The 24,936-nt window shown below is 54.1% G+C and overlaps 1 protein-coding gene across 1 annotated transcript in view; it reads right to left on the reverse strand.

Moving 5' to 3' along the window:
• ZC3H18 (zinc finger CCCH-type containing 18) overlaps positions 1–24,936 on the reverse strand; it is a 62,252-nt gene that overhangs the window by 3,822 nt on the left and 33,494 nt on the right. The window contains 7 exon segments of the mRNA XM_057314625.1: positions 571–630; positions 987–1,130; positions 2,416–2,520; positions 4,299–4,424; positions 5,395–5,586; positions 21,688–21,956; positions 23,192–23,309. Of these exon segments, the coding sequence (XP_057170608.1) occupies positions 571–630; positions 987–1,130; positions 2,416–2,520; positions 4,299–4,424; positions 5,395–5,586; positions 21,688–21,956; positions 23,192–23,309 (1,014 nt within the window).

Here is a 24,936-nt window from a genome sequence, read left to right on the forward strand (position 1 = left end):
CCCATGGTGAAGGGACGCCCTGTCACGGAGTCGAGGGCCCGTGCACGAATGAGCAGCCGCTCTGTTTACTGGGCAGAGACGTACGACAAGTGACTACGTGTGAGTGAGGCTGGTGACGACAGAGCCAAGGGCCCGGGTTATGAGGCTCAAGAAAGACCCCATAACAGAGGCCACCTTGGCCCAGCACGCGCTCTGGAAAGCACGGGGACGGCGACCAGCTCACAGGCGCTGCTGCCACAGCTCCCGCTGTGAAGAGGACGTGCCCCACGGCAGGCCACTGAGTCCTGTCACTCTCAGAAAACGCCGGGAGGACCAGTGGAGAAAGGAAGGGCCCAGTTTTGTTTAAAGGCTGGGTTTTTAAACCTCTTTGAGGAAGATCTGGGCTGCCTAGAAATGAAAGACAATGTCCGCTCGGGGACTCTAAGGACTGATGTGACAGTGTCTTCTTGTCAAGCCGCCCAATGGCAGCATTCTTTCCCACTCTACTGGCCGTCCAGTGAGCACCTCGAGCACGACGGGCGGGGCAGCCAGGGTTCGGGGGGCGGGGGCCAGGGGGGTGCTGACAATGACCTGGATCTGGAGCTAGAGCCGCTGTAGCTGCTGCCGCTGCCGCTGCCACTGACGGTCCGCCTGCAACACAGAGAAGCCCCGCCAGTGCCGCCGCGGCCCCCAGACCCGACCGGCTCACAAGTGCGCGGGGCTCTGCTCGCTTTTAAGTGCGATTTTCCCCAGAAGAAAGATGCCAACCCTCTCCTTGGCGTCCCACAGCAGCACCGCCTCTTCCTAGGGGAGACCTCAGTGTCGAGGGGCGTCTGCGTCCCGCACAACCACACCTTCTGTCCTTAGGTGCTTGCGCCCCGTCGTGGTCGGGGGAAACTGAGGCTCGGGGAGGTGATGTGACAGGACAGCCACATAGGACAGGGACGAAACAGGCCCCGGGCCTCAGCTGCTCGCCCCCCCTCACTGCTTGCAGTCCATTCGCTCACCTCCTGGGGGGGGTCCTAGCTTGCCGCTCCCTCCTCCTGGCTTCCCGAGGGTCTCCCGGCTTGGCGGGCTCGGGGGCTGGAGCAGTGGTTTTGGGGGCCTGTGGAGGGGCTGGAGGTGGGGCTGGCTTCTTCACGGACTTCTCTCTGTGATGAAGATGGAGCATCAGACCCGGCCCCGCAGCACGAGGACGGGTCCATCCGAAGACCCCCGAGAGCCAGAGAGCTGGTGCTGTGCTTCCTTGGGAAGGCGCCCCCCACCTCCCCAGCCCCGCTCACGGGCCAACCGCCGAGGGCAGCAGGGCCGCTCCCGTGGGGACCCAGTCTGCAGTAGAGAGAACAGCCCCCAAAGCTCTTCGGTGCCGTCAGTGTGGGGAAAATACCCTGCCGACCACTCCAGTAGCACCGAATGCTCACGGGTCAGGCAGAAGCAGCAGGAAACAAAGCCCTAGGCAAAAGCAAACTGCTCAGCACAGTGTTGGGGGCGGGTTAAGACCCGTGCAGACCAAGACGCACGCACAAGCCTGCCTCCTGTGCGGCTGGGCTGTCTGGACCAGGGTGGCCTCCCGTGTTCGCTCAGCCCATCAAACGGCACAGCTGAGATGGCTGTGGTGCCCAGGCTTAATTACGCCTCCACACTGGTCACCTTCTAGGAGGGGGCGACACCGGCTGCCTACATGCCCCTGAGGGCTGCTGGCAGACTCCGCGCCGGCCACCCAGCGAGTGCCAGGCTACCGGCCACTAAATGAGCCACAACCGTGAGGCCAAGTGACCAAGCAGGGCCGGTGCTGGTGCCACAGACGGGCACACAGGACCTGCCTGCTCACGTGTGCCCTGTCCTCGCCCTGCAGGCCACAGGGTCAGCTCCACCACCGGCTGCCTCTCTGGGCTCTGCACTGCTCAGGAAGGGAGCCCACTTTCATTCTGGGGGAGCCTGGGCACGGCCGCAGCCCGAGACCACACATCAGGTTGTGACGTCTGTCTGCTAAACTCCAGATGTTCTAACTTGTCACATTAGTCATATCTGCTGATGAGGATCAATGAGATCTGCTCTAGGAGCAGCAAATGCAAACGAGGCCAATGTGGCGGGCCACCCCTCTCTGCACGTCCCGGACACAGCCCTGGACACAGGAAGTGCTACGGGACCCCCTCCCTCCTGCCTGCTGGCAAAGCCCAGCGGGGCTGCTCCTGTTAGGTGAAGTGGTCTAACCCCAAGGAGCACGGCCATCACCACGGTCCACGCAGGGGTGCAGGCACGCCAATGCACGCATGGCCTCGACGTCCACATGCCAGGAAGTGAGAGGCTAAGTCTGCGTCCTGCAGCCCCCGAGCCGGATCCCCCAACACCTCTGCCCACCTTCCAAGGGTTCTCACTGGAGATGCAACAGGAGAGAGAGAAAGAGCAGGAGAGCCAGCCCCATGGGGCACTTACCCTGCTTTCCCAGGAGGCGGAGCTGGCTCCCCCTTGGTTCTAACAGAAGGTCTGTGTGGGGAAGGCGTTGGAGATGGGGAAGGGGATGAGGAAAAGGACCGGGACCTAGGGAGGAAACAGAGGCATGAGGAGGGAGCGCCACGGTGCCCTAGTCTGCACTCGAGCACGCGAGGTACATCCCCCGGTTCACAAAAACGTTACTGCAAGTCTCTACTTAGCTGCCTCGGATTTAAAATGGCTTTCAGGCAGTTCTTGGTCCTTTCTTAAAACACACTAAAGGGAAAAGGCGTAACCATGCTGATGGGTCCTGCAGAAGGCCTAGGAGCTGTGTGGGCAGGAAGGGCACACGCTCTGCATTGCTAGGAAGTCCAGCAAGGACATGGTGACACAGGTAGGACAGAGGGCCAAGCAAGGGAGCGGGACACTGAGGCCCAGGGGGCTGGAAAGTGGGGGGTGGGGAGGGTGGCCACAAGCAGCACGAAGTGGGGACTGGCCAAGCCCAGGGGACTGTCCCCGCTGAAGCACACAGTGATGGGCTCCAGTTTCAGGTGTCAGCAGCATGGACAGAGCGCCCCAGCACGGGGGCGCTGGCCGGGTAACTCCGGGGGCCGGCCTGGCCAGGTTGAGGACTCCACTGTCCCAGGATCCAGCCCCACACCCCACAGGAGGCAAGCCTCCAAAACGCTCCCGGGCTGTCGTTTTCTCCCTACTTAAAACTGTCGTGTACAACTCCACCTTTTCAGCCAAGCAATGGCACCAGGTAAGGTAAGGTGGGGCTCCTGCAGTCACACACACTGAGGTTTGAGAGGTACAGGGGTGTGAAGGAAACGCCTGGTTCTTCCATCCTGATGCTCTCTTTGCCTGGCTGGGGCTGCCCACGAGGGGAGACGGGAAGGGACGTCCCCGCTAACTGCCAAGAGGCTAGCGCCAGACTGTGCAGCCCTGCACCACCGCCTGGTGTGCGAACGGTCCTGGTCACCGACTGTGACGATGAGGTCTCCGGTCTGGTCCCCATTGTGGCCTTCCTGAGGAGTGGAGCACCCTCTCTGTGTGTATGGAGACAACGGAGCTGGGGGTCCGGCCTAGAGGCCCCCACACAGGCAGTCCTCCACTCTCCACCTTCCTCTGGCCTCGGACCTCTCCTCTCCTAGCTAAGCCCTGAATGGGGTGAAGGAAAGAAAAGGGAGCCGGGGGTCTCCCCACGCAGGGTCCCCTGTGGGCGGGACACGTGGGTGCAGGCGGACCGCACGGCACCTGAGCTGGCTGCAGAGACAGAAGCTGCACACAGAGCCCCTGAATGGTCCTGCTTGTTACCGTAATCGACCACCTGCGACCACCTGCTCCAGCACAGACAACAGTGAAGAATTCTCTACAACTCCAAACACAGCTTGTCTATCTTCAGGGGGGAAAATACACGTGTTCTGATCTTTCTAGAAACGTCCAGTAGAACCTGCTGTGAAGCTGGAAACGCCTCTATCTGAACACGCCAGACAGGCCCACGCACACTTTAACACTTCAACTGAGTGAGAATGTGAACCACCACACGTGGCTACTGGCCCAGTGGACAGTGCAGGTCCACAGGACGTGGCCAGCGGCCTTACTTCTGATTTTCGCACACCCGGAACCGCTGCTCCCGACCCACCTCCCGACACGAGCTCCGTGCACCCCGAGGCCCCAGTGCCTGCGGCTCGTTATCTGGCACCTCGCCACGTATTCCTGCTCAGCAGTGACCTCGGAACACAGCCGAGGCTGTTCTAACGACAGCCGAGTGCCTGGAAGGACGCCATCAAGACAGAGACCGGCCACTGTACGGGCACCGGGGGCTGACGCGGGCCACACGCAGAGGCGCCCACACTCAGTGCAGCCGCCGGCCTGGCACATACCTGGACCGGCTGCCTGAGAACGAGCTGTGTCTGGAAGACCGGCTGGAGTAGGAGCTGTAGGAGGAGGAGCGGGAGCGGGAGCGGGAGGACCCGGAGCCAGAGTACGAGGACGACCGTGACGATGACCTAGAGAGTCCAAGGACCAGAGTGGGAGAGGGGCCAGTCTTCCTCTACCTCCAGCCCGGCCGCTGCTGCCGACCTGCTGTCCTCAGGCGCAGATCCAGATGACGCCCACCCATACCCACCCTCCTCCACCGACGTCCCCCCGTCCCTGCCTGTACACACCCACCCACCTTCCCACAAACCCACTCCCACCCGCCTCCGCCCACCTACACCCAACCGCCTACCTACATACACCCCCGCTTCCCTCCCACCCACCTACCCACAAACCCACTCCCACCCACCCTTTGGACACCTCTGTGGGCATGCTGCAGTCCAATCCCCTTCTGGTGGGAGTATGTTTAGAAAGCAAGACGCGGGTACGGGTGTGCTATGACTGGGGGACAGCTCCCAGGCCCTGGCCGCACGGAGCCAGGACAGGTGCGCCCACCTGTACAGATACACATGTGTTTCTCTCTCTGCCCATCTGTACACATAATGAAAGCCCTGGGTTGACACTGACCTCCCCAGTTCCTGTCTAGCACGGCGGGCTCCTGCTAGCCTCCCACCACCCACTACATCCCTGCCTGTCTGTTCAGACCTTGTGTGCACACTGAAGCCCAAACGCACAGGAGAAAGAGAGGGGCTGACTCCAAGATGGGGCTGATGCTGTCCTTCTGGCCTTCTGCCTTGTGTGGTCTCTCCCAGAGGGACCGGGCGAGCCCTCTCCCCTCGATGGCCCCCTCGCTGGGTCTGTGCTCCATTCTGGGTTGCCAGCATCCTGGCTGAGGTCAGTGTTTATTTTGGGGGTGTGAAGCCTTACTGAGGTTCTAAGCATCGGTTCTGTCTGCCGCCAACGCTCCAGCACCCCAGGTACTCACTAAATCTGCTGGACAAACAGATGCCCCTTTAGTCCTCCTGACCGTCCTCAGGCCAGGATGGTGCAACCCTCCGGTGGCGTTTATGAACCAGTCCTTCTGACTGGCCGGCTCCTTACCTGGAGGAATTGGAGGCAGAGGCCGATGAAGCTGATGTTTTCCGACGCCTTCGTGCCCGGCTAGGGGAGACGGACACCCCGAGTTTCTTCTTGGGAGACTTGGACCGGCGCCAAGGGTCCTTCCACTCGTCTGCTCGCTTCACCTGTGGCCCTGCGGCGGCGGCCTCCTTCTTTGGTGGCTCAGCTTGACGGCTGAAATCACAGAGGTGGTAGCCACTCTGAGGCCGCCCTCCACGACAGCGGGAAAGGAAACTGAGAGGCAGGACGGTAGCATCGGCACCTTCTTCAGGGTAAGCCTGCCAAGTAACAGGTCACCTACCAGGGCAGCAAATACTCCCTCAGCGGCAGAGCTCACCACCAGCAAGACAAGCAAAGCTCGCTCCACAGACGGGTCTCCACGCACATGTGTCCTTCCTGGAGGAGCAGGTCTTTCTCCTTCGTAGTAACTAACCACGTTGGTACTTTCTTGGGTGTAATGACTTACAGAACCCCCCCACACTGCAAACTCTGGAAGGACAGGGGAGGCCTGTCCAACATGTCCTCTCTAGAGCTGGCACACAGTGGGTTCAAAACAAATACTTAGTTTAAGGGTAATAAAGTACTTGTTGCCCTCATGTTATGGTCAACTTATCTTCAACAAACCAGGAAAGAATATCCAATGGAAAAAAAACCAGTCTTTCCAACAAATGGTGTTGGTTGAATTGGACAGCCACATGCAGAAAAATGAAACCGGACCACTTCTTTACACCATACAAAAAAATAGACTCAAAATGGATGAAAGAAGTAAATGTGAGACAGGAATCCACCAAAATCCTAGAGAAGAACACAGGCAGCACCCTCTGTGACCTCGGCCACAGCAATTTCTTGCAGGACACATCTCCAAAGGCAAGGGAAACAAAGGCAAAAATGAACTGTTGGGTCTTCATCAGGATAAAATGCTTTTGCACAGCAAAGGAAACAGTCAACAAAACTAAGACAACCTACGGAATGGGAGAAGATATCCGCAAATGATTTACCTGATAAAGGGTTAGCATCCAAAATCTATAAAAGAACTTATCAAACTCAACACCCAAAGAACAAATAATCTAGTTCAGAAATGGGCAGAAGATACGAATAGGCATTTCTCCAAAGAAGACACCCAGATGGTCAACGGACACATGAAAAAGTGCTCCACATCCCTCGACGTCAGGGAAATTAAAATCAAAACCACAATGAGATACCACCTCACACCTGTCAGAATGGCTAAAATGAACAAGCCAGGAAACGACAGGTGTTGGTGAGGACGCGGAGAAAGGGGAACACTCTTGCACTGCTGGTGGGAATGCAAGCTGGTGCAGCCACTCTGGAAAACAGTATGGAGATTCCTCAAGAAGTCGAAATTAGAGCTACCCTATGACCCAGCAATTACATTACTGGGTATTCACCCCAAAGGATACAAAAATACAGACTGGAGGGGACGCCTGCACCCCCATGTTTACAGCAGCATTATCAGCAACAGCCAAACTATGGAAAGAGCCCAGATGTCCATCGACAGATGAATGGATAGAGACGATGTGTGTATACATACAATGGAATATTACTCAGCCATCAGAAAGGATGAAACCTTTCTGCAATGATGTGGATGGAACTAGAGGGTATGTATTATGCTGAGTGAACTAAGTCAGAGAAATACAATTATCATATGATTTCACTTGTATGTGGAATTTAAGGAACAAAACAGATGAACATAAGTGAAGGGGAAAAAAAGAACAAAGCAAGCTGTAAGAGACTCTTTAACTCTAGGGAACAAACTGAGGGTTGCTGGGGGGGGTGCGGGAACGGGGTAACTGGGTGATGGATATTAAGGAGGGCACTTGATGCGATGAGCACTGGGTATTACAGGAAGTGATGAATCAGTAAATTCTACTCCTGAAACCAATATTGCATTGTATGTTAACTAACTAGAATTTAAATAAAAATTTGAAAAAAAAAGTACTTTTGTTTCCACAGGCATTAGAAATTTTGTGTATCAAACCCAAGCCTTCAACAGTTCCTTTGTTCCCTAAGGTTTGAAGAGACTGGTTTGATCAACCCAGAGAATACTGTGATCAAAACCCCAGAGAGAGAGAGGAGACAGTGGCCCAGAGAAAGTCAGAGATGCTGCTATGTGACAGTCACTAACACAAGCATCAGGACTGAGGGCCAGCGGGCCAGTGGGAGGGACTGTGCCAGGACTGAAGAGTGATGTCCCCCAAATCCCTGTGGGGCTGCATCAGTGGTAACTACGGGTGAGTGAATCACGGCTACGGCTGAGATGTGAGAGCCATGCTCCACGGTGACCAGCAGACCACCAGCAGGAGAACCCAGGAGCCCTCAACGGGGTAGGAGGTGGGCGGGCAGCTGAGTACTCAACGGGGAGCCCGTTCACCCTGTCCAGGAGCTCAGGGTGGAGGCACCCTGTGCCCACAGATACACCTTACGAACCCAAATATCCTCCCTGAAAAAGGAGCCAGAGTGTAGGATCCCAGACAGCTAGCAGCAGTTTAACACAGAGGCAGCTGTTGGTCCCATGACATTTGTATTTTTTTCTTAAAAAGATTTTATTTATTTATTTGACAGAGGCAGCCAGCGAGAGAGGGAACACAAGCAGGGGGAGTGGGAGAGGAAGAAGCAGGCTCCCAGCGGAGGAGCCTGATGTGGGGCTCGATCCCATAACGCCGGGATCACGCCCTGAGCCGAAGGCAGGCGCTTAACTGCTGTGCCACCCAGGCGCCCCGACATTTGTATTTTTAATCGAACAGTTACAAAGTTCACTGAAAAGTTCTGGAAAACACAAAAGGATAAACAAGGAAATACATAAAAACCCCACGATCTTGTTCTTCAGAGACAGCCAGCATTTAGCACCGCTGTGTTTCCTTCCTACCCGGACTCCGTCTGCCACGACGAACACTCAGGCGTGTGCTCACACCCGCTGCAGACACAGCTGCGGCCCGCCCGGTGGCTGCATGTCTCCTGTGGCGTCCGCCCTGCAGATGTGCTGCTCCTGGACCTTGTGAGAAGCCACCCCCAGTGCCACCCGATCAAACAACTACTAGCTGTTTCTAACTTGAAAAGAAACCACAGGGGGGGGCGCCTGGGTGGCTCAGTCCTTAAGCGTCTGCCTTCGGCTCAGGGCGTGATCCTGGCGTTATGGGATCGAGCCCCGCATTAGGCTCTTCCACTGGGAGCCTGCTTCTCCCTCTCCCACTCCCCCTGCTTGTGTTCCCTCTCTCGCTGGCTGTCTCTGTCAAATTAATTCAAAAGAAAAGAAAGAAAAGAAACCACATTAAAATGACTACATATACTTCTTTAGGGACAAAGTTTCTCTAAGGGTAAATTCCTAAGAAGTGGAATCAGTGAGTCAAAGGAAACGAACACTTCACAGGCTCTTGTAAGTCATCAAGCGTTCTCCCCACAGTGAAGCCAATCTGTGCTCCGTCGGCAGCCGGAGCGCCCACTTTTGCCTCGCTGTCGACAATCCTGGGATCCTGTGTCACCAGGGAAGCCACGAGATCGAGCCCCGACCGTGGCAACGGCACGCATGGAAGGGGCTCCTGGTGCCTCCGGGGGCAGCTGTGGCTGCAGGGCCGCCCTGAGCTGTGGTGCTCCCCCTCCCTCGTGGCCACTTTCCTGGAAGCTCTGCACGTACGGAAGAGCCCTTCACTGTCTTGCGTCTGTCCCTGGCTACGTGCTTTTGACCGTGCCTGGCAGCGGCTGCCACGCAGTACAGCACGTTCCGATGGTCAAACCATTTCTTTCTCTTTTTTTCTCATTTCTTCTCCACTCTGAGCCATATTCGCTTCCGTTTTTCGTCTAGGTGATCTGGAGTTTCCTTCCTTCTTGTAAAACCGCACTCTGCGGTGCACCCGGGATTTGTGGTTTCGGCGTGTGGCACGTCCGGCAGAGCGTGAGGGGAGCAGAGACGCGGCCTGCAGGGGAGCGCCAGCAGCAGCGGCAGAGCCTGCCCCGCTCCCACCAGGCTCTCGGTGGGAATGGCACGGAACTGATAAACGGCATCTTGCCATTGACTCGGGTCTTCTTCATGGGGGTCGGCAAAGGACAACAGTTTTCTCATAAGAGGTCCTGCCTTCCCAGGGGAGACTTCCAGGTGCTGTGGCTTCTCCAGCACCAGCATCTGAGTGTCTCGGTTGACACTGGGCTTCGCCGTGGCCACCACCTATCTATATTCCATCATAATACACAAAACCCGTCACCGGTTGACATGTGCAGAACCACCAGCGAGTTCCAGGTTGTTACTTGCCAAGAATCCCACACCAGAAGCAGTGGCCAACATTTAAAAATGCCCCAAGGGGGGTGCCTGGGTGGCTCAGCTGGTAAGGCATCTGCTCAGGTCATGATCCCAGAGTCTTGGGATCGAGCCCCCACATTGGGCTCCCTGCTCAGTGGGGAGCCTGCTTCTCCCTCTCTCTGCTGCTCCCCATGGTCGTATCTCTCTCTCTGTCAAATAAATAAAATCTTAAAAAAAAAAAAAAACCAACTCTTAATTCTAGGGAACAAACAGGGTTGCTGGAGGGGAGGAGGGTGGGGGATGGGGTAACGGGGGAATGGGCATTAAGGAGGGCACGTGATGTAATGAGCACTGGGTGTTATATGCAACCGATAAATTACTGAATATGTAATTGGGTGTACATTCAGTCATTTCCTCCAAAACATCTGCCATTAAAATAGACGGTTCCACTTTTGTGTCCAAGTCTGAAGCTGTCTCTCCCTGGTCCGGGTCCCACACCTGTGGCCCAGCTCAGCAGTACCTGAGTCTGGGGGTCTGCAGAAGGGACCTACATCTGAACACTACATCTGAAACTAATGATGTACTATATGGTAGCTAACTGAATTTAAATTTTAAAAATGCCCTAAGGACACACTAAATCAAAGCATAAAATCTCTGTTAGGTCGGCCCTAAACCCCAAGAGTGATTGCCACATAAGGTCATAAGCGGGTCCTCCTGGAAAAGTAATCCCGGAAGGAAGTGAAACCTGTCTGTCAATCCCAGCCTGTCCCAGGCCAGCCCGGAGCTGCTGTCACCTTTCTACGTCCTGAGTTACTCTCATCCTAAAAATGCTGGTGTGGGATTCTTCACCAGGTTTTCATTAGTCATGAGAACGGCCCAGCTCTGCTGGCCTGCAGCCCCTCTAATAGGGCAACAGAGCAGATGGAAAGCGAGGGACAGACTCCTCATGTCACCATTAACTGTACTGGGAGCTCCAGCTACAAGTGAGGGGGAGAGAGGACAGAGTGCTGTCCCCTGTCCCCATCACAGCAGGGAAAAGAAATCCAAGGAGGCTGCAGAGAGGTGGTCAAAGCAGGCTGCCGCAATCTTTGAGAGTCAATGTTTCCTCCCCAGGGGGACTCTTTCACGCACTCTGGGGGTGACTCTACGGGCTTCATGGTGAGAGGTCCTTGTACCAGTGCTGGCATGGGGCCTGGAGGGGCCGTCAGCCCACGCACACCGAGTCACCAGCCAGCGCCATCTTCCCTCCAAAGGGCTGGTACCAGGCCTGGTAGTGACCCCATGAAACAAGGTATCCCCCAAAGTGTGGTAAATGTGGGTCCTGATTTTAAATAATTTGTACATAGACAACCACTTTCATTTTTGACTTAATTTCTACAGTGACTCACTAGGACAAATGATCTAGCTTGTTTTATGGAAATGATATAGTTTCCTCTTAAACTGTATTTAAGCTTAAAAAGTAAAAATATCAAAAAATGTAAATTGTGCGCATGGGACCTGGATACAGAAAACCATGCTGGCAGCACAAGAATAAAGTGGTTGAGGGAGCACGCTGAGTGAGGGGTCCCTTCTGCAGACCCCCAGGCTCAGGTACTGCTGAGCTGGGCCACAGGTGTGGGACCCGGACCAGGGAGAGACAGCTTCAGACTTGGACACAAAAGTGGAACCGTCTCTTTTAATGGCAGATGTCTTGGAGGAAATGACTGAACGTACACCTGATAAGGAGCTCACGGAGAACCCCACAGGCAAATGTGGCCGCGACACGGGGAGGGCGGGCGGGGACAGGGTGAGGTGCGCCCCAGACTCCCAAGCAGGCGGGCACACGGGGCCAGGGATGACGGCAGCCGCACGTCCGCGATGTCTGTCCTTCCTCACTGTTTCCTTCGTTCTTTACAAAGTTTTCTGAACTTTCCTACGCCATCATGTTTCATACCTATTACAGAAAAACCTGAAGCGTTGTTTGAAAAATGTTCCCTCTCCTGCAGAGATCTTCTGCTACTCTGACTAGTGCGCCCGCTCAGGAATTTTACTAACACGGTCTCGGTGGCGTGTCCTCATCTCTCACGGGACCTCCGCGCCCAAGGAAGGAGCCCCCGGGCTCTGCCCAGCGCCGTCACAGTGCCAAGCGGCTTGTACGGCTGCTGACGCTGACCCTCACCTGCCTCTCAGCCCCACACCGGCAGGGACGGGGGAGAAGTCGCTTTGCGTGGGTCAGTCAGTTGAACACGACCCACTCTGTAAGGGAGCAGGGCTGGCACGGCTGTGCTGAAACCCTGGGAGGCCACACCCTTGCCCCCCTGAGCCTGGACGTGGAGGGCGGGGGGGGGGGCGCGCTGGTATCACGCAGGTGCCCCCGGCCCATGGCTCTACCTCTGCTTTCAGAGAGAGGCCAGGCCCCGGAGGCTGCCACACTGGTAACACTGCACCAAAGGAGGCAGGTTCACTGCTGAACAGCTGGAAGACGCAGGGCAGGGAAAGGCAGTGGAAGTGAAGACAGCTGGGCAGGGAGGGCCACAGTCAGGAGCGTGTCAGGCCTGCATTTACATAAACCCCTTCTCAGCAGGGGCGGGGGGGGGGGGGATAGGCCTCTCGTCCCTCTGCCCAAGGAAGGGGCCTTCCCCAGCACAGCTACAGCACACTCTTATCTTCCAGGCTCTGACCCTCTGTTCAAGGCCTCGGCAGAGATTCTGGGGTGCAAAGGTCAGCGGCAAGGCCTGCCAAACACAAACGTCAGAACAAAACACAACAAAGGGGCCCCGACGACTCACAACACGCCTCTCATGTCACATCAGCGGACAGAGGCATGAGGTGCCAGTGACGTAAGGCCGCGACCCCAAGGTGTTTGGAAACTCCAAGCGCAGCGGATGCCAAGTTCGGGGTCAAAGATAAAACAAGAGAGAAAACATAAAGGTGCTCTAACATCAAAAGGGCTAGACATCTAATACAGATCCAGGAAAAGGGAATTAGAAGTGACTGAACTCATACTCCTGTCCCACGTCAGAGCACTTCCATGGGACTACATTCTGGGAGCCTCTGTGGGGCCTTCGATGGAAGCCTGTGCTGTGATCACCTCCCCCAACCCTGGGCAGAAACCACCTATGGAGGTCCATGTGGCTGGGGGCCGCCACACCCCTTCCCTGCACATCTGGGTGGGCCCTCAAGTGCACCCTGCTGGCTGCACCCCTTCCTGCCTAGCATCACGCCGGGGGACACCTGCCAGTGAAGAGATTCCGAGCCCTGGCAAGGCATCGCTCCCTCTGGAACGCCCACCATGCGTGGAAATCCTGCTTCTTCCTGGTCTTGGACTATCATTAGTTTTTACCGCCCACCCCCGCGGGCTACAACCCCTCCTCCAGCCTGCGCCAGGCTGTCTGCCCCTCTCTTAGGGACAGACACACGGTAAGATGTGAGAGAACTCAGATCTCCTGTTGACGTTTCTCAGCTTGCTGCCACCACAGGACCCGACGGCAGCCTGAAACACAGGCCAATGCACGCCCAACCAGTGAGGCACACAGTGGTGCCCTGGAACCCTGACACTTCCAGGGCTGAAGCTGGGTCCTGACCGGAGGGCCCCGAGGACTTACACCTCTGCACACCAAGGGCTGGTCGCTGCTGCAGATGGTCCTCCCACGGGGGCAGGACAGACAGTCTCCCTAGTGAGGGGACACGCGATGACAGACCCATCAACTGCACCCTCCAATTCTGAAAACGTCCCTGAACCTAATCAGAAACAAGTAAACCTGCCAGAAGCATGACTGCCAGCAGGGGGGCTCGCAAGTTCCCAGCCACTTCCACTTTAATTTCTGGGTGAATGGAAAGAAAACAGTCCACTGTTTCACGTGGTGGGCAAGTGGCACTCACATACATTTCTGACCGCGCAAGGCCCCTGATGTTGCCCGAGGCTCCTTACGGCTCCTGCCCCCCCCTCCCCGCAGCCTCCCCTGCAAGGAACACAATGCTCCCACTGGGGGCGGATCATGCCCGAGGCGGCGCACCAGCAAGTCGTTCTACCTCGGGGCCACATCCGTGTCTACCTGTATTTCTCCAGCTCCCATGGACACCAGATGGCCAAGCTTAGATCTGAGTACATGGGAGAATGCTGTTATCTGCCTTCTTGTCTTTATCAGTTGGGCCACTTCTGGATCATTCAGTAGCTTAAAAATGCCCCGGCCACAATGACTTTCTCAGAGGCAAGCAGTTCAGCTGTGCCCAGGACAGATGAGAGATCAGCACAGTGAACTAAGATTTATGACATCTCCAGGCAAGTGCCTTTGTCCTCACAGAAGATCAGTGACTTTTAAAGCCAAGCCTAAGTGCCGGGAAACCAACTCTGAGCAATCTCTGAGTGCCCGGCTCATCAGGAAGCACGAAACGTCACGCGGCTGGGAGAAGAGTGGGAGGCTGGGGCAACCTGCCCTCATGCGGCCTCAGGACAGCGCCCACCCGCGTCCGTGGGGCCACACACACCCTGCGAGGATCCCAACAGCTGTGCAGGTGTGGTCTCGGACACACTCAGGGGCAGCAAAGGCGTGTGACACCACCACACTGGTCTAGGGCCGTGTGGTCGATCACAACCTGTAATGTTCAAATTCATGAACCCGACAAACTGAAGCACAGAAGCTATGGGAGATGCCGAGGGACCGCTGCTGCCGAGGCGAGGGTAACAGGAACCTGGAACGGAGAGGTGCACTCAGAGAACGGGGAGGGAGAGTCACCAAAAGCAGAGGGAAACCTAATGTGTAGTTTTCGCAAAAAAGATAGCAGACCGCAGTGAGGGTCATCTTCTCTCCAGGGCGGCAGAAGGCCACGCGGCCTCAGAAGTGACGGTGAGTCTGAGCCGGACAGAGACGCACAGGGCCGCGGTCCTAGCGCAGCTCGCGTAGCTACAAATCAACCACCCTTGCCTAGGCAATTCCCGGCCTCTGAGGGCAAGTCCAGAGCAGTGGGCCTCTGTGATGGGGTCGAGGACCCCTGTGAAGAAGGCTGTGAATGCTTGTCCACCGCCAACCCACCCTGAGGTTCCTGGTGCGCCTCACACTGGATGCTGACAGGCTGCACGCAGCTTCTGGCATCCTGAGACAAGGCGCCCGTGGAGGAGATGGCGGGCTTCAGTGAGCACACAGCAGCGGGCAGGAAGAGGGGCTCCCTCGTGAGGATGGAGGAAAGCTCCCGGGGAGTTAAGGAGCCTGCCCTTTCAGCCCCAAGGGGCATCAAACCTCACGCGTGCATCTGAACGTTCAGCAAACAGCTTTGAAGACGACAGGCAGTCCGGGCAATCCCTCCAGGAAGACCACAATTACTATCTTTATCTAGAATGAAATTAATTTGCCTATGCCAAAGAACATTCTAATTACCCCCCTCAGCTCCACCCGGTGCAGCACACCCACTGGCTCGGCTATAAAGATCAGAAGGAGGTTTCACAAAAGGGACTTCCCTCTATTTACACAGATGCGTTCTACAGAATTGCTTACAAGGATCTGCTCAAGTCTAACAGCAGCCCAGATACAGGAGTGGGCAAGAGATCTCCAAAGGCCTAATTTCAGAAGGTAAACCTAAATGGAGAGAGAGATACATCTCTCCACACAGTGACAGCACATCGAGCGTATGAGGTCTAGAGGGAAACTGGTCAGAAAGCCCAGAGGGAGACGCCCCACAGAAGGCTGTGTGAGAGCGGCCCAGGGCAGGGAGGGCAAGTGGACAAGGGCAGGAAAGAGGGCTGCCAGCAGGGGGTAAGACGCAGGGAGCCCAGCACTCTGCTGACACATGGCGCCAGTCCTCGCCACGCCTCACCCTGCTGTGAGGTGTCTGTCCCCCCCTTCCGGGTAATGGGTGGTCTGGGTTTCAAGAGCTCTTACTGCTTGCAGACAAACCACACTGAGTTTATCATCACCAACTCCTATGTATGCCCACTGGCCTCTGCAAGGACCATTCTCAGGGCAGACTCGACCCCACTGCAGAGTCCCTCGTGCACTAGCTAAGACGAAAGCGTCCCACTCCACTCTGAATGCAGTCATGTCTGCCTCCTACTTCAGGCAAGAAAAGTTCTTTCCGTCCAGCTGTTGATGTAAAATTCTCAACCTGTCCTAGGTAAGTAAGTCGACTCATCTAAAAAAGGGAGCTCACACAAACGTATTACTGCGGGGAAATGCAGCCACCTCCTGAAGTGGTCACGCCAGCTCCGTCTGCTCAAAGGAAAAGGAAATAGGACCGTGCTGGAAATTCTGCTCTGGGGAAACCCTAGCCCTTCACGCTGGCAGCAGGGCTGGCGGGATTCCAGCCAGGGTGATCAAAGATGGGGTTCAAGACTCCCTGGCACCAAAGAGACAGGCTGAATCCAGACCAAGTGACAGGGTGCGCCTGCCTCCGCCCACAGCAGAGGAGCTGTTGGGGAGGGCCCACGGGGCATGAGTGAGGGTCTAGGGAAGAAAAAAGAGGGGGATGTGAGCCTGGCAAAAGGAAGCAGACGCCAGTGGAGAGCAGGCCTGCCCGGTTTGGTGAGAAAGCTGCACCTCATTTTAGGAAGAATCCACTTAGTCAAGCCTCTTGAACCCGCCCCGCCGGCTCAGCCGTGCTCTCACTGAGCCCGTCCCTCACCCGAAGGCCCACGGTTGTGCAAAAGCAGGGTGTGGGGGCTGTTCTTCGCACGGATCTGGTGCTTGCGGGCGAAGCCAATAAATGCTACCGCATGGAGAGCAGTCTTTCTGGACTCACACGGACAGTCCTCTGGAGGGTCAGGCAGCGCCGGGGACGTGGGTGCTGGGTGCGCATCTGTGCCTGAGTTAGCAACATGTACAGAGACACAGTCACCTGAGCAGCTGTCTTCCCTCCAACAGGCTCTCTCTAAAAGCACGCTCAGGTGTATAAACATGCCCCTGAGATGGAAATACAGACACCTGACTCGGGGCAGGACATGTGACTAGGAGTGGGGGAAGGCAGACTATCTAGCCAGAGCAAATATGAGTAAATACGCTCATAAGTCACCAAGCCACTGGAGTGGACCGGCTGACGTGATTCGGGCATCTACAGAGTGACATCCTAGACATCATCTGCCTACCTTCCCTGTGTCTCTCCTTCCCAGACCAGGCATCTGGATACGTGTAAAAGCAGCCGTATTAGGAGTCTGGAAAGCAGAATGAGTGAGTTCTGTCTGCAGCACTCAGCCCGCAGCTTCGTCACTCCTACATTGGCTGTGACAGATAAAGGAAAAATGGAGGATGCTACCAAATCCGAAACTCATTTACAGCACCATCGAGTGTGTGTGGGCTCCAGCTCTGTGCCAGGCCGAGACGAGGCCCGAGGCCGCGGTGGGACCGCACTACAGAAGGCAACGGGTGATAACACATACGTGAACAGGGATCGAGCAGGATGACAAGACAGGAGTGAGTGGGGAGGCCTCTCTGAGCAGCAAGATCTGAGCAAAGTCCTGGAGACACGGAGGGCCAGCAGGGGCAGAGGATGGCTGGAGCACAGGCCAGATGAACAGCAAAGCGGGTGGTATGAGCAGTGGGCCTCTTGCTCCAGCAGCGCTCCCGGAGCAGGGACAGTCCCACCACCGAGTCCACACTGGAAACAGTGCGCATCTCAGGGAAAAGGGCTTCTGTCAAAACGGGGCCTCAATGGACCAACAAGAGGAAGGTCAAAATCAAGGTCTGCCATCTAAATGCAGTTATAAATTTCCAGATGGCGTAGAGTGACGGCTGCAACAGAGGCATCAAAGCAGTCTTTTAAAGAATGAACGGTTTCAGTGCATCGAGAACATGTGATTCACTCTGAATGTTCTTTAAAAACATTATGTTGCCCAATATTAGGAAAGTATGAAAAAATACAGCAGATTTAGTGAGGACTCTTTATTGCAATCTGGAGTGTGAGAACAGAACTGGTGCTCACACAGACTAAGCGTCCTGCCGCCTCACCGTCAGGAACACGGCTGCACAAGCAGGTGAGCTGGCTTCATCCACCAACAAACCATAACTAAGAGACGAATTCGGTATAAAGGATACAAAGTCAACGTAAAAAAAATCTGTTGCATTGTTATACACTAACAACCTGAAAACAACAACAAAGGAAACAATCTCATTAACAACTGCATCAAAAATAATAATATACTGGGAGCGCCTGGGTGGCTCAGTTGGTTAAGCGGCTGCCTTCCGCTCAGGTCCTGGGACAGAGCCCCGCATCAGGCTCCCGCTCAGCGGGGTGTCTGCTTCTCCCTCTCTCTCTGCCCCTTCCCTCCCCACTCATGCTCTTGGTCTCTTGCTTTCAAATAAATAAAAATCTTAAAAAAATAATAAAATACCTAGAAATAAATTGAGCCAAGGGGGTGAAAGAGCTATACACTGAAAATTACAAGAAATTAATGAAAGAAACTGAAGACCACGCACAAATAAAGGGAAATATGTCCCATGTTCATGGATTGGAAGAAATAATACTATAAAAATGTTGCTAATACCCAAACCCATCTACAGATTCAATGCAATCCCTATCAAAACTCCAATGATATTTTTCATTAGAAATAGAAACAACAATCATACAATTTTTAGGGAACCACAAAAGACCCCAAACAGCCAAAGCAACCTTGAGCAAGAACAAAACTGGAGGCATCACGGTTCCTGATTTCACAGTGTATCACAAAGTTTTAGTGGTATTGGCGTAAAAACAGACATAGATCAGGGTGCCTAGCTGGCTCAGTCACCAGAGCATAGGACTCTTGATCTCAGGGTTGTGAGTTCAAGCCCCATGTTGGGTGTAGAGATTACTTTAAAAAAACCCCAAAAGACAAAAAACAAAAACAGACACAAATCATTGGAACAGAATTGAAAGCCCAGAAATAAATTCACACATATATGGTCAATCACAACAAAGAAGGCAAGAATATACAATGGGGAAAGGACAGCCTCTTTGATAAATGGTGCTGGGAACACTGGACAGCCACATGCAGAAGAATGAAACTGGACCCCCATCTCACACTGTGTACAAAAATAACTCTATAGGTGGATTAAAAACTTGAATGATGGGAGACCCGAAACCATGAAAACTCCTCGAAGAAAACATAGGAACAAAGCTCCTTGACACGGGTCTCAGTAATGACTGTCACCCAAAGCACAGGAAACAACATCAAAAATAAATAAATGCAATCACTGAACTCTGCCCCTAAAACTAGTAATACACTGTATGTTAATTAATTGAATTTAAATAAATAAAAAATATATATTTAGAAATGGAAAATAAATAAATAAGCAGGACCACATTCAAGTAAGCTTTTGCACAGAAAATAATAATAATAAAGTGAAAAGACAAGCTACAAGAATGATAAAAAAATATTTGCAAAACATCTATCCGATAAGGGGTTAACATACAAAATATGTAAGAAATTCACACCACTCAAAAGCCAAAAACAATCTGATTTAAAAATGGGTAATTTGCAGACCAGACATTTTCCAAAAGAGGACACGCAGATGGCCCACAGGCAAGTGAAAAGGTGCTCCGCACCACTAGTTGTCAGGGACCTACAGACCGAGCCCGCAGGGAGCAGTCGCGCCCCACCTCTTAAACGGGCCGCCATCCAAAGCAGAGCTGGCAACCACGTCAGTGAGGGTGGAGGCAAGGGAAGCCCCAGGCACTAGACCACTGCACGACCCCACAACCCCTTCTGGGTAAATACCCAAAGGAAATGAAAACAGAAAGAGGCCGTCTGCACTGCCCTGCTGGCCTCAGCACGCTTCTCAACAGGAACATACGGGTGGACGGACAGACGGAGAAAATGCGGGAGAGCCTCATGACGGAGGGTTACTTAGCCATAAAAAGGACATCCTGCCATTTGTGAGGACACGGATGGACCCTGAGAAATAGTGCTAACTGAAGTAAGTTAGACAAAGAAAGACTATTCTCACTGCACATGCTCACTTACATGTGGAATCTAGAAAAGCCAGACTCACAGACACGGAGGGCAGAATGGTGGTTGCCATGTGCTGGGGGAGCTGGCAATGGGGAGCTGCTCATCAAACGGTACCCATTTCCCTTTACGAGATGAGTAAGTTCTGGGGATCTCACGTACACCACGGGGGCTGCGGCCAGCAATTCTGTCTCGTGTACTTGAAAGCTACTGAGCGAGTAGATCTTAAATGTTCTCCCCGCACACGGAGGAGGTAGTTACGTGAGGCGATGCTGGTGGTAACTTGCTGTGGAGACCATTCTGCAGCACACACACCTATCCACGCATCACCCTGTATATTTTAAGTCTGCACAATGTTACATGTCAACTGCACCTAATAAAGCCGGAAAAAAAATAAAATAAGAGGCTTTCCCTCAAAAAAAAAAAAAAAAAGGGAAAAAAAAAGGACATCATCAAGAAAGCAAAACTGACCACGTAAATTACGGGGGGATGGGTGTGCACGTGCAAGTCAGTTATCTGACAAGGGGTTTGTACCTTGAATATATACAACTCAGTAACAAAGACAATGAGCACATAATTTTTAAAAGAGTGGGCAAAGGATCTGAACAGACATTTCTTTGAAGAACATTTACCAAGAAGCACATGAACAGATGCTCAGGGACATGAAGATGAAGCCACAGCGAGCTACCATGTCACGCCCAGGAGGACAGCTATAATAAAAGAAGATGGACACTAATAAACCACCCGGAGGGAACTGCAACCCTCACACATTTCTGGTGGGAATGTAGACGGATGCAGCTATCTAGGAAGGTTCTAGAAATTCCGCAAAAGGTTAAACACAGTTAGCACATGACCCAGCAATTCCACGCCTAGGTGTATACCCAAGGGAAATGAAAATGATTTCCACACTAAAACTTGTACCCGAACGCCCATACTCACAATAGCCAAAAGGCAGAAATACCCTAAATGTCCATCAACGGACAAACAGGTACACAAAATGTTGTATCCACACAACGGACTATTATTCAGCCACAAAAGGGAGTGAAGTATGGATACGTGAACTTCGGAAACCATCGTGCCAAGTGAAAGGAGCCAATCACAAGAGATCACACGTTGTGCGATCCCATTTCTATGAAATGTCTGGAACAAGCATGTCTACAGAGACCGAAAGTGGGTTAGTGGCTGCCAGGGGCCACGAGGCGCCACAGATAATGAGCATGAGGTTTCTGTCCGCGGCACGGAGCGCATTAGTGTCACGATGGCGCCACAGCTCTGCGCACACGCGCCACTGGCTTCGTCCGCTTCCAACAGAGGGGCTGCAGGACACGCACATTTCATCTCAGGAGGCTGTGAACACAGACACAACTTCCTCCACTTCCATGATTTTCTGACAACCACCTGTCCTGCTCTCGTACTCAAATATACATATGCACATATTTTATTTCTTTTTAAAAGATTTCTTTGAGAGAGAGAAAGGGAGGGAAGGAGCAAGTGATGGGAAGGGCAGAGGGAGAGAGAAAATCTCAAGCAGACTCCATACTGAACATGGAGCCTGACGCGGAGCTTGATCCGAGACCCTGAGATCACGACCTGAGCTGAAATCACAAGCACGCTCCAACGACGGAGCCGGCCAGGCGCCCCTGCATGTATTCTAAACAAGGGCTGTCTGAAAGCCCAGAGCCTGCCCTGCCTCTTGGGCCGTTGCTGCGCTGCGTGTCGTCGGTGCCCACCCCAGCGGTCACCCTGGCAGCTCTCCTGACGCTGCACAACAGGGGGACTGACACCCAGGGAACGAGCTAACTGGAGGCCTGCCCTCCACCAGGAGACGCCAGAGTGCCACACAGTGGCCAGCAATCTCCCACCCCCTCCCCCAAAGCAGGGGGGCTGGGAACTCACACCTCTCCTGATTCAGGGTGATGACGAGCAGTGCCTGGCTCATGTTCCCACTGTAATACTCAAGCTACAGGACGGGGTGGCACCTGCCCCTCAAAACTCACCAACGCTTCCCAGTGACAACTGTGGGATTGTGGGTACGGGGCTACGGGAAGCAGACAGGACCTGTGGGCCACCGGCCAGCCCCCTCCTCTCCAGGCCCCAGGCCACCATCCCAGAGCCCAGCGGGCGGATGGCCTACCTTGGTGGCTGCGGGGAACGGGGCTTCGGCTTCTCTTTCTCCTTCTCGCGCTCCTTCTCCCGGTCTCGGTCTCTGTGCTGTCGGTCCTTCTCATCCCGCTTGGCTCGCTCTCTCTCCCACTCCTCTTTCCTCCGCTGCCGCTCCTTGTCACGCTCCCGCTCACGTTCCCGCTCACGCTCCCGCTGCCGGCGCTCCCGCTCTCGGTCCCGCTCCCGCTCCCGCTCGCGCTCCCGCTGTCGGTTCTCACGCTCCCGCTCCCGCTCTCGGTCCTGAAGTCAAACATACATGCTGGGTGGTACCTGGCACTAAGTGCGGGCAGCATCACTGAAGCCACAGGGAATGATCTCAAGTGCTCACCCTGTTTCCAAGTTTCTCCTTAAAACACAGCGTTAAGCAGTGAGCCAGATGCCAGCTTGGGACCCAGCCTAACGGTTCAACACTACCTGCCTCACGCCTCAGCCCTTCCTGCGAGCAGTGGAGATGACCCGGCAAGGCCTCCGGTGGGCTTGGACCAAAGCACTCTGCTTGATGGAGTCTGATACAGAGGGGGCACCCCAAAGTGGTGGCTCTTGCTTTCCTAAGCACAACCCTTGAACACCTTTCTGTGCCAGTCTGCACTCCTCCATTCACTTGCTCTAATATTCAAAGTTAAAACGATAAAGCCCAAATCACAGCACGAAGATGGGTTTCAGGCTCTAGGCGGCCTTGCAGGGAAACGAAGCACGTTCCTGACCCTCCCCTGGCCCGAAACCTTGGACACGGTCGGGGAGAGAGGTGGCGGAAAGGGGCTGCAACAGGCCCCTCCGACCTTCCAGGCTGCCCTGCCTGGCATGCAGCACCTGTACCCCAGCAGCCTGGCACTACTGATGCTCTACCAGGGAGAGGGGCACAGGATGGCCAACCTAACTCATGGCTTCCCAGGGCAGTCACCTCCCTTTGGTCTTAAAACTCTGTCATATGAGTCACAGGACAAAGCCCGCCCCACTGCTCCCACCCGACCTTTTCTTAGTGGCAGCTTTCCCATCGCTCTGAAAACATCAGGGACTCAAAGACTGAAGCACATCGCTCGTCAAAAATACCAATACAGAATGGTCCTCCAGGAGACCACACGGCACAGCTGGGGAGAGGCCCAGGTCATGAAGACGGAGGAGGACAGCATAATTATAAACAGCATTACTAAGGGGCCTGAGGAGGAATTTGTTCAGGAGGGTGGAACACAGTTCCAAGCAAGCTTATATTAATATTTTTAATAACCCAATCGGAAAACCTACCTTTTAAAAAAACCACAGCAGGAACACAGGTGAACTAAAGGAAGTCTCTGTTCAAACCACCACCCATTTAATCTGTGGGTCTGAACTGTTTCTCCACAGACAGTTAATTTGGGCTGACACTGGTACACTGTGCCAACACTATTAAGACCGTATGGAATCCTATAAATTAAGAAGGGGACCACTTTAAGGAACGGCCCAGTAAGGTCAGATGTGCACACCGACGCCCCACTTACCCGGTAATTATGGTACGGCTCCGTCTCTGTATATTGCACCCGGAAGTTCTCGTACTGCCCGCCACGCCAGAAACGCTCGATTTCGTAGTCGTAATACGGGTCTGCGTAAGGCTCTAGTCTGAAAACAGAGCCAGGAAAAAGCAAATCTTATCCCTTGGGAATATTAATGCAAAAACATTACATAAAATGTCGGCAAACAGAATCTGACACCACGTTAAGAAAACAGACACCATGACTCAGTGGGATTTATTCCAAGAGTGCAAGGTTGAGTCAATATGAGGAGATTCGTAACCAAACCGCGCATCACGACAGACGCGGAGAGAAAAACCACGGGCCTGCACCCACAGATGGTGGCGGCGTCTGGGACAAGAGCGACATTGCTGAAGGGAGGCGGAGGTGGCGCCGCCTCAACGCCACCACACACGTGTACGCTGTGCACCTCAAGCCAACCTCTCACTCAACGGGAGCAGAGGGGCACTTCCGTCAGGCCGGGCCACGGCGAGGAGGCCAGAGCCCCACAGCCCCCACGCGAACCCCCCGGCGGGACAGGGGCCCGGCTGCTGCAGCCAGGAGGCAGGAGACCAGGCCAGGAGAAGGATCTACACTTGGAAACTGAGATACAGGAAAGCCCATCCAAGCAGCCAGAAGAACCCAGTGAGGCAGGCAGAGACCAAAGAATGACCGCCTGGGAGAGAGAGTACAGAAGTCCGCATTTACAGCAGTGAGCAAGAAGAGAAACTACAGAGGAACAAAGGACGCTTCACCAGAAATGAGCAGAATGTATTTGAGGAAAATTTCATAACACTCTCGAGAGGCCATAAAGAAATGGAAAAACATTCCATGCTCATGGATTGGAAGAGCAAACACTGTTAAAATATCTACACGTTCAGGGTGCCTGGGTATTACGCCAAGTGAAATAAGTCAATCAAAGAAAGACAACTATCATATGACCTCACTCATGTGGAATTTAAGAAACAAAACAGAAGAACATAAGGGAAGGGGGGGAAATAATATAAAACGAAATCAGAGAGGGACACAAACCATAAGAGACCAAACTGAGGGCTGATGGAGGGGAGGAGGGTGGGGGAATGGGCTAGATGGGGGATGGGCAGTAAGGAGGGCACTTCTTAGGATGAGCACTGGGTGTTGTACGGAAGTGATGAATCACTGAATTCTACTCCAGAAACCAATACTGCACTGTATGTTAACTACCTAAAATTAAAACAAACACAGAAAACACTGAAAAGACACAAAAACAGGTGTGAATAAATGAGATGATGTTCCCCGGCCAGGATGACTAGACACTGCCAAGAAGTCAGCTATCTGTCGGTTCATTAATAAACGTAGGACAATCCCAGTACTAACAGCAGTGAGCTCCTGTACGGAGCTTACGAGCAGCCCCCCCACCCCCTACACAGGGAGACAGAGGCAAGGGAGACCCGCCAAGAAACACATGCCCTGTGAGACAATACACCACAGGAGGAGGCCTTTCTGGGGAGGAAAGGAATGGCCCACAGGAATATGACAGGAAGCCCAGAGACAGACCCCAGCACAGAGGATAAAGGAGCTTCCTGCAGGGACGAGGTAGGCTTGTCACTGACGGGGAAGGAACAACTGCTAACTGCTGGGAGGAAGGTGAGGAGACCCCACCTTACCCACGGACCCAGAGGACCTGCCCCGGGGATGCCTGGGACCCCGATGGAGGAAAGAGGAAATGTAAACCCAGCAACACATGGGCTCTCTTG

Source organism: Ursus arctos, unplaced genomic scaffold (assembly GCF_023065955.2).
Source record: "Ursus arctos isolate Adak ecotype North America unplaced genomic scaffold, UrsArc2.0 scaffold_19, whole genome shotgun sequence".
NCBI lineage: Eukaryota > Metazoa > Chordata > Mammalia > Carnivora > Ursidae > Ursus > Ursus arctos.